General features: G+C 33.3%; 1 protein-coding gene across 1 annotated transcript; it reads left to right on the forward strand.

The window, feature by feature from the left end:
* The first annotated feature begins 4,219 nt into the window (after positions 1-4,219).
* LOC131163015 (uncharacterized) lies at positions 4,220-5,436 on the forward strand. The gene has a single exon (XM_058119702.1). It carries the CDS (start codon positions 4,750-4,752, stop codon positions 5,146-5,148), a length of 399 nt encoding a protein of 132 aa, XP_057975685.1. The 5' UTR covers positions 4,220-4,749; the 3' UTR covers positions 5,149-5,436.
* The last annotated feature ends 5,450 nt before the right edge of the window (positions 5,437-10,886 follow it).

A 10,886-nucleotide genomic window follows, 5' to 3' on the forward strand; every position in this document is an offset into this window, starting at 1 on the left:
TATGTTAACCACGGTAAAATAGGGTTAAGTTGGGTTAAATGTGCTTAAGCATTTTTGAACTTTTCTAATAATACTCAATAGGTCCCAAACGATTATATTTTTTACCTAGCCTATAAATATGAGTTCATTTGTGAGAATTAGTTAAGGAATAGTAAAAATCATTATCCAAAAATCCTCTATATTTCAAAATCTCACTTTGCTCACATACCTTCAAATACTCATTCCTTTGATAAATCTTGATATTGTAAGAGTTTAGTAAGTGTGCTTATAATTCCTAGATAATGCTAAATACTCCCACTTGCTCGTGTGATTGAGATATTGTTTTTAGGGAGTTTAGCTTAGGTTTATCCCACAGATTTCATATTATAAATCTTGTGTTGGGATAACATAGTAAGCTTAGGATATTTGCATTTTTGTTGCAAGTGTCCAATAGTTTGATTTTTGTTGGGCAAATATTTTTCAAACAAAAAAAACATTTTCAAACTAGTATTGTGCGTATTTCATTGAGGAAAATCATCTTGAACTAGTTTGATTATCTAATTCATATCTTTGGAATATTGATTTGCTGTTGATCTGTGCATTGCTCAGATTCCAAGATACTGTTTGTTTTGAACACTCTTGAGCATATCACTGATTATACCATATTAAGTGTTGATAGCACAACTATTTGCATCACTTAGCTTACATTACCTACATTGTTGATGTGTATGTGATTGATTAAGTATACTGTGCGTATTGGGGTAGATATCTACTTTACATGAAAGCACAATCACTATACCATTTGAGTTAAAATACTATTGTATTTCCAAGCGTGGTCTAAGAAGATTTGATTTAGCCCGGAAGGATCATGTTAGGGTCAGCCCTGTGAATTTGACCTAGGGCATTTTCCATCCCGTAAGGAGAGTTTTTAAAGGTTGATGTTAGCCCTATGAATTTGACCTAGGGCCTTTTCCATCCCGCAAAGAGAGTTTGTAAAGGTTGATGTCAGTCCTATAAATTTGACCTAGGGCATTTTCCATCCCACAAGGAGAGTTTGTAAAGGTTGAGGTCAATCCTATGCTAATTGACCTAGTTGTATTAGGTGTCGCTCCACCCATTAAGTGAGCCATTGGTGGAATTCTCGAGCTTGCGAGCTAGAGGTGGAGATGTAGGCATAATTGGCCGAACCCCGATAACATATCGTGTGTCTGTTTATATTTCCGTACTTTATATTTACCGCACGTGTATGTTATAGTGTGAATGATGCCCATGCTTTGAATTTCCACATATTATATTTATCTGCACATTTAAGATTGTATAAAAAGACCCTAAGTTGTGAATATATTGCTGCTATTTAGATCAAACCTAAGAAAATATTTTAAATTTCAATTCACCCCCCCCCCCCCCTCTTGAGAATACAACAAAGCTATCAACATCATATCAAATTAGAGGGTCACCTGATGAGTATGCAACCCAAACACGCCTAACTTATTTATTAAACGGGTTGTCTTCTACTAAACTCAAATTCGATTGTAACAGATAGGTCACGAATTACCCGTCAGATTCCGACTCATTTTTTTACCCCTAATAATGAGGTTGTGGATGTAATCATTTTAACTTTACTTCCCGCTCTTTAAAAAAGAAACAAATTTTATTGTATTTAAAGAAAGGAAAGAAAAAAACCATAATATTTTCACAAATCACCCGTTTCTTCTTTAGTTTTTTAAAACATATTTGTTTTTGACTTATCAAATAATAACCATTCTATTAAATAAATTTTGTTATACAACGTCAACTCACTATCATCTCACATATCTAACTACTCTAATAATTAGAAAGGTTATTATTTGAAATTTAATATTAATAATAAAGAACTAATACAACTTGAAAACAAGTGTAAGAATTTTTTTAATTCTGAAATTAGAACATTGCAAATTGAATTTCAGTCAAGCAAACTTTACCATTTATCCATCAAAATTTAAAAGAAAAGAATTTTAGAAAAGAATTTTACTAGATAATCCACATATTCTATTTTATATTTGTGTTCTACTAGGGAGCCGGGATCCCCTACATCGATTCCATCCACACCGCTCCAACTCCCGGAGTCCTCCCTGCACTGATGACATCGGACGGTCAACAGTCAGGGATCACGTAGTCCTCACGTACGCCGAATCAAAGCTCAGGACAAAAACCAGTAGGTCAGACTGAGGGCTGCGGCCGTACAATAGTAGTACCCATACATCCTGCCCCACGTAAAAACCACATCTACAGTCATGCCTGCCTGCCCAGACCCGTACTCTGCCTACCTGTATCATGGGTTCGGGTTCGGGTTCGGATTCGGATTCGGATTCGGTTAAGGTGTTTCATTATTTTATTTTATTTTGATAAATTATATTACATATTCTTAATGGTGCGTTGATGTGCTTCAGTCGCAAAAATTTATAAAATTGAGTTGGGCTAGTTTTGATAATTATCTTTCTCATCTCTTCATTGTCGAGATGTAAATGGATTCAAGTTAATAATATTGAATCTGATTTTCACATCAAGTATGTGACAATCAGTTGTAATCAACGAGAAAAAAAAGGTTTGAAAGAAATTCAATGGTTCATAGAAGTTTTTTTCGATACTTAAGTCAAGACTAAATGAAAAAAAATATTAATAATCTGAAAATGCATTATTGGAATATGCATACCTCTATCCTAATGTTCACTTATATATTAATTAGAATCTTCCTTCTAATTAATACCAATGCACTTAATTAACGAAAAGTTACACAAAAATTATAAGCTTTTATTTTTTCCTCTTTATTTGGGTGTTACGGACCCTTTATTGACTTTTTTTATACCTTTAAATTACTTTGAACAATTGGAAGCAATTTACTTACAATACCTAGTTTACACTCATAAAAAGTATCCGGAAATTTCTAAATAGATCAACCTCGAATTGTTGTTCGCTTTCCTAAAGCACCCCTCTCTTTCAAGAGGATTTGCGCAAGCTATCGAATTGGCCTATCTTCAACATGCCCTTAATCTTGTAAATATTTTGTGTGTTTCATTAGCCTTCACTTACTTTGAATCATTTTTACCTCGAATATTATAACATACTATTGAAATCGACCTCCAATATAAATAAGTAAACAAACAAATATATGCTTACATTTAATATATTATTTTCTTTTTATTTTGCACTATTCTACTAGTAAAGGTGGGTTTTTTATTAATTATTGAACCATATTAAGAGAGAAGCAATTTTATTTCAACAATGTATAAAGACATAAGTGCTTTGCCTTTTTTCTCAATAAATTTTTGTGTATTTCCCAATGAGGTGAGTAAAAGGGCATACAAAATTTCAAGATAAATTTAAACTAGCCGGATATATTATTATTGGTGAACCAGATTAGGGTTATATTTCTCTTACTTTAAATTAAGGAAGGATGCAACCATAATATCTTCGAAAAAAAGTCAAGAGACTCAAAGGTGTACTTTATAAAGTTTATTTAAGTACACAAAAATTCAAATATGTATCTAAAATTATTAATATACGTCAAGTCTCACATAATCTCTGTGAGCAGTTTTAAAGTCAGTATAAGATTCTCTTAACCCTTTTTCTTTAATACCTAGGTTTTGAAGATGAGCTCTCTAACATAGTATCAAAATAAGACCTTCGGCTGCTTGGCTCCTCTATAAGTTGGATTTTTTCTCGCCTCATTTCCTCCAATGGGCTCGAGAGAGAGTATTAATATACGTTCAGTTCCACATCGTTTCTGTGAGCAGTTCCAAAGTCAACCTTTGAGATACTAATGTATTTGTCTATATGAGGACACACTTTACAATAAAATGAGATAAAAAGATGATTAGCAACATCTAGTTCCTAAGAATAAGACTGTTGAATTTCTATAACTCTAAATTTATTTTTATTTTTGTTGGTATTCCTCTTTTTATTCCATTTACAACAATAAATTATTTATAGTTAATTATATATAATTGATTATATAAAAGTCTATAATTCTTATAAAGCAAATAGTAATATAAAACTTTTTATTAATCTATAGCAGAATTATTGTTGCCAAACTTAGATTAAGAATCTTAAAATAGTCTTTCTTCATCAACCGGAGAAAAAATTGAAAATTTTAAAATTAAATTAAAGTAATTTAAATTTTATTTAAAAAGTGAAATGTAAATCAGCGAAATTCCACGTATTTAGCTTTAAAAAAAAAAAAAAAGAAGTTTCTCCCAACGATTGGACCTCATTTCCTATTTACGGTCTCTTTCTTCTGCAACGAAAGCGTAGGATATATAGGATGATGCATAGCTAAGCAGTGGATAGCCAAACAAAAGAAAAGGGTGGAGAACAGAAAATAATAATAATAAAGATTATTTCAGTGGCTTTTGGGCTTTCAAGTGTTACTGATTAATATTATTATATTGAAGGAATTAGAAAAAGTATACTGCTGCTGGTATTGGGTTTTGGATTGAAGAGATGGATTGACGATGAGATGATTTTAATGGGGTTCTCAGAGTCTGGGTATTGGTGAAAGCACTTCTCCATCACTTCTTCCCCGAACTCTGAATGATAGCTCTTCAGGGAAACAGAGAGGGTGAAATTTCATTGATTTCTTGCGATTCAGTGGAGGGGAAATGGATGGAGGACAGCAAAAATTATTGAAGATTTAAGCTTGTTTTCTCTTTTTCTTGTGTTCAGCGATTCTGGGTGTTGGAAAATTAATCGTGTACCAGTCCGTGGCTTCTTGGGGTTGAAGGAGTTCGGTCGATGGGGAAGAAGAAGACCCCACAAAAGACGAAACAGATTTCTATCGGAATAGCGGACGCTTCGTCGACGGCGGAGGAGCCGCAGCAGCAGACGCCCAGAAAGAGGGGGAGGCCTCGGAAGATCGTGGAGAAAGCGATTGAGGAAGAAGAAGAAGAAGTCAAGCATGAAGAAGAAGCAGCGAAAGAAGCCAAAGACGTAACAGAGCAGGCTCAAGAAACAGAGGACGCTTCCGAGACGAAATCGAAGAAGATCAAAATCGCAGAGGAGGAAGCAAAGGCAACAGGAGCGTCGTCTTCCGGCGGAGATTTAACGAAGGAAGGAGGAAAAACAGAGGATTCGTCGCCGGGGCCTCGGAAAAGCAGAGCAAGACGAAAAAGCAAGCCCAGGAAAAGCAGCTGAAACAATTATGAATGGATAAAATCGAAGAAAAGAAGATCCAGAGATGGCTTCTTCTTCTTCTTCTTTTTACTTTTCTTCATGTTCTTGTTTCGTTTGATATGCAGATGATGTACGGTGCTTCTGGGCTCTCTCCCCCATTAAATTAAGTAGGGGGAGAGGAAAACAGAGCATAGATTTTCGCTTTTGATTGCAGAAATGCGACTGTTGATGACCGTCTCTATATGTTATATTCGCAAATCGTTTTGTGTGCTGAGGAAGAAGGGTTCTAGAATTAAAGATTTGTTTGAACGGATTGAGTACATAGATTCGTAGTTCTGATGATGATTGTTCATTTGTTCATACGGGATTGTATATTGAATTCATGGGTCATCTTCATCAGGTTCTGAAGATGGAGGGCTATTTGGCGACCCTTCTTCTTCTTCTTCTTCTTCTTCTTCTTCTTCGTTTGACAATTTCTTTTAATTCTTTTTTTGGGGATATTGCAGCCTTGCAGGAATGGTTCTGAGAAGACGAAGCGAAATCGCGTGTTGGGATCATTGTACTACAGCTGCTCTGCCCAATCCATTCCAGTAGGCCCCCTAACAATGTTTTTATTATATGATAATTTTAATAATTAATTATATTTTTTTTTCATTTTCCTCATGACTTATAATTAAAGTTTCTTTGTATATATTTGTTAATAAATATTAGGTGCTGAAACGTGTGATTTAATTAAATTATATTATTATGATTAATTTTATTGCATGATGTACTTGTGTTTTATTTTTTATTCTTAAATAGAGAGAAAATCCATAGGAAGACAGATAAAGAGTAACACAAAATTAAAACAAAAGATAATTATCTTTTCCTAATTTTGGTTAAGAGATTAATTGATTTCAGACACTTAGGTCTACACCATTAGTCTCTTCTATCTTAAAAATTAGGAATAAATTTATTATTTAATTAAAATAGGAAGTATAATTGAAGTCATTGGTATGAAAAGGAGTTATGTTGACTTTTGGGATTTTATATGTTGAAATTAGTGATAATTTTTGGACTCTATTTTTGGACGCATGAAGTTGATCTTGATTTGAAGCATATGGATTAAAATCAACTGCAACACAAAGTTATACTAAATATGTATGCATAAATTTAAATGCAAGACTTGAAAGTAAAATATTTAGAAAAAAAATATTCACCTCTCTTTAGATTTGATAAAATGATGGAAACTTTTTCGTGAGATTTTAAAGATATCACGGACCTCGATCTCTCCCGAGGTTTTAAAAATGTCACAAAAAAAAAATTTATTAGAAACCTCTCTTGAAATGTGAATAAATGATGTAAAAATTTGAATTAATTCATAATAATATATATTTTTCATTATATTGTCTTTATATTTCACTATATTTTTATGAGTAGGTACTTCGATATTCAAAATTATGGAAGTGTCGGTTGTCCCTGAAAAAAAAAAAATAATATCTATTTTTGCCCGTAAAAAAAAATGAACTTTTGATTTGAACAAAAGTTCTTCGAATGCTCTTCATGCTAAAAAAATAAGTTCAGGGAATTAAAATGATGAAAATTTAAAAAATAATTTTATTTTTTAATTATAATATTAAAAAGTCAAGAGTTTTAAAATAGACACACGTGCAAGCTCTACTATTTAATACTAATGTTGCAATGACACATAATAAAGTTGTAACATATTTTAATTCACATGTGACAATGTATGAGAAAGTCATAATTTATTTGAGAAAACACATGAAACTTGTGAAGGAAAAGATAATAGTTGAGAGAAAGTGCAGTCAAATTTCTTAACTAATCTAGAAAATAGATTTATTAAAATTATAAAGGATTTTCTTTAGGATACATTAGCTCTCAAAATGTGAATACAAAAAATTTATTTGTGCTAAGTAGGAATGATTATAATAAAAAAAAATTGATATGTAAACAATGATGTATTTATTTGTATGAATTCATGATAAGAAATAGAGAATGAATAACTGTATAATTATTTTTATATTTTACCATATGAATGTCTATTTCTTTTTTATTTCATATTGAAAAGAACGGTAGCACAAACTTATATGAGTGAATTTTTTTTTAAAAAAATTATGTCATCTTTATATAATTGTCACTACATTGTCTTTATGTTTCATTGAATTTTTACGAGTTGGTACTTCAAATAATGAGAAGCGTTCGTTCTAATTATTTAAAAAAAAAAAATATCTGTGCTAAGTAGGACAAAAAATAATTATAATAAAATATATAAGAAAGTGTGTTATTGATATAATGTAAATGATGTTGTATAAATTTGTATGAATTTATAATAAAAAAATAAAGGAATAATGGAATAAATAATTTTTAATGAATGTCTATTTCTTTCTTATTTCATATTAATAGAATATTACAAACTTTCATATGAGTGATTTTTTTTTTAAATATCGCATTTTATATAATTTTCTTCATTACATTGTCTTTATATTTCATTTTATTTTTATAGGTAGGTATTTTGTCATCCAAAGTTACTAAAAGAATTGCTTCTAGTTCGAAATATGTATTATCTATTTTTGCTTATAAAAGATAATTTTTTTCATTTTACAAATTGTCTAATTTTTAAATTATAAAAGGTTCTTCTAATGATTTTCATGCTTAAAAAGAAATTTTAGTTTAGCAAATTATAATGATAAAAATAATTTTAAAAAAAATTAAAATATGAAAAATTTTAGAGTTTTAGAATAGACATTTGTGCATGCTCACTTTTTACTACTAATACTGAAATGAGTTAAGTTATAATAACACATGATAGCGCATGATAAAATTTTTAACATATTTTAATTTGTTTTTCAAAAAAACCCATGAAACTCGTGAATAGAAAAAATAAAATTGAATAGTTAAGAGAAATATAGCCAATTTCTTAGCTAATTTAGAACAGAGATTTATTAAAATTTTATTATAATTATAAAATATTTTCTTTAAAATACATTTAGTTTTTGAAGTATGAATCAAAAAATAAATAGTAAACAAAAATAATTATAATAAAAGAATTTGATAATTTATATGAGAAAGTATATTATCAATATAATGTAAATGGCAATATGTAAAATTTGTAAGAACTTATAATAAATAATAAAAAAGAAATAATTATTCTTAAATTTATTATATGAATATTTTTTTATTATTTCATATTAGATACAATAATATATACTTTTACATGAATTACTCCTTTCTAAATTATCATATCTATGTATAATTTCTCTTCACCACCTTGGAAATCTGAAAGCATAACCGCTGCTCCACCTGGGCCTATAGATTTGGGACCCACATCCTCTGTAACACCTGGAGATATAAATCAAGTCCAAGTCATGCTTTAACTTGACTGTGGTAATAGGAACTTTACCTAAGCAAACACTCAACTCCTTGAATGATCCTCTAAACCACAATGCCACCTTGGCAGCCTCAGCCTCTGCCAAGAACTCCGTTCTAGTTGTAACCAGCGCACCCTGAGACTGTATCCCGGACTTCCAACAAATAGGCATTCCCACAACGTACCTCATTGCAAGCCTCCTATATCATCCAAGCCTCCTGTGTAGTCTCCATCTGGAAACTTCACAACTGACGAAACCCTCTATTACCCACCGAAGTATCCAACTGCACTGGCGTAGGAAACCTTTGACACGACCCCAACATCCCCGTTCGTCTTCGAGTACTAAGTGGTAGACTATTTGCTTAGATTCGCCAACGATGTACCAGTGACTTGTTTAACATCAACCATGCTAAACCTCACCAATACATAATCCCCAAAATCACCCCAAGATAACCATAATCTATATATAGTTTTGTCCATATAGTCTGCCCTGAGATAATACCAATCTCCTCGCAACTACAAAGTCACCCTGACATGATCTCAATCTTCCTGTAACTTTACTCTTACAAATCTCCAACCCAAGAATAATCTTGGCAACACCCAACACCTTATGTCAACTTCCTTTCTTAACAGAGTCCCCAACTTATTTACCTCAGTCGAAACCTTTCCAACAACTAGCATGTCACTCATATAAAACAACATAATACCTACCCACTTGCAACCTATCTCCCTTTACTCCTCTAGGAGCACCACCAATCGCCACGTATGATTTTTATGCAGTACCTCCATCTCCTCCACCATGGCACCTGTTCACCCACCCTTCTCCTGGCTGTGCACTGCCTCCTGAAAGGTAGTAGGATCCTTCCTAGTGGTAATAGTTGTATAAGACATCAGATCACTCCCTGGGCGGTGGCCTAATAATGCCTCCAAGCCTATTGAGATATTGTTGGTCTCCCGAAATCGAACTCCTTGCATCATGACCAACGTCATCTCTGCCCTGAGTCTGAAAATCCACCTACATCCCAATTTTCATTTTTGCTCCAGTTTATCTTGTGATATTGCAAGTATTCAGAGTTAGAACTCCATGCACTTCTGCCCCGAGTCTCCAACTTCACCTGCACAACATGCTCAGTGCTACTATTGTAGCTTTCTGGCACCCGTTTCTTTTCATATACCTGAGTACGTTGTCCCATGACTTTAGTACCTAAAACTATGTCTTGCCTAATCGCAACATTTTTTGTCATTGGATCACCCATCTTGAACCCATCTTTCTTATGTACTAGAAAGATGCACTTTCTAGATATAACACCAAGCCTAGATCCCACCTTACTAGAAACATGCATAGATGGACCTCCAAATTCTATCGCATAACCAGTCCAACCCTCTCCTGCAACTCTTTCATCTAGTGATACCTTTGACGATCGATTAATCGAGAAACATATCACACTCTCTAACTTCGCAAGAAGTCCCTTGTAATCCCTACATATTCCATGCCCTACTCACAAAATTCCTTGAACACCAACGTACTCAGCAACAATATCTTACCTGAGGAACTCTCTCCCAATCTAGTACTCCACCGCAGCCACAAGTTACACCTGGTAAACAACTCCAACATGTGTCGCATGAGATACCCCTAGACTTTTCATGATAACCTCATGAAATACCCATGTCCAACCCGTGATGCTGCCCTCACCAGTCCCCAAACATCCATTCCAATGTAGTTAAGAATACCCACCGTTTTGTGTATGGTTACATTACACAAAATAGTATTTCCTGACTCAGAACTCTCAGTTGTAGCTCCATCTACAATTGTGTTACCATGCAGTGCATAGAGATTCCTTGCTATCCTCTGTCCTTTCATTACCATCAATACGTCATCACGCACCATCATCGTCCCGCCTTCGGACTTGTAACTATACCCATCATAATCCAAAGCACCCAATGATATCACATTCTTCCGTAGATCAGGTACATTCCTTACCCCACATAACATCCTTACCACATCATTATACATTTTGATCTTGATATCCCCCATTCCGATAACTTTGCAAACCGCACCGTTTCCCATCAGAACGGAACCATGACTCACCAATCTATAAGTGGTGAACCAGGCTTTGTTGGGCATCATGTGAAAAGAACATCTTGTGTCTATGATCCAAGAACCCGTGAAGCATTCTAAACCTAATGAAACAGAAAGCTTATCACAATCGCTGCTCCCCGAGTCTCATTATTCCACTACATTCAAGGATTTTGACAAACCCTTTTGAGCTTTTGCCTTTCCCTTCTCCCACTCTGGACATTCCGATTTTATGTGCCCTAGTTTCGCGCACTTAAAACAACAAACATCCTTCTTCCTCCTAGACTGAGTTTTATTACCACTCAGTCTACTCCA

The sequence above is a fragment of the Malania oleifera genome, chromosome 8 (genome assembly GCF_029873635.1).
Source record: "Malania oleifera isolate guangnan ecotype guangnan chromosome 8, ASM2987363v1, whole genome shotgun sequence".
NCBI classification, from domain to species: domain Eukaryota; kingdom Viridiplantae; phylum Streptophyta; class Magnoliopsida; order Santalales; family Ximeniaceae; genus Malania; species Malania oleifera.

Bases quoted from the DNA above. Each gene is read 5' to 3' on its own strand.
- LOC131163015 (XM_058119702.1), top strand. From the start codon at position 4,750: ATGGGGAAGAAGAAGACCCCACAAAAGACGAAACAGATTTCTATCGGA.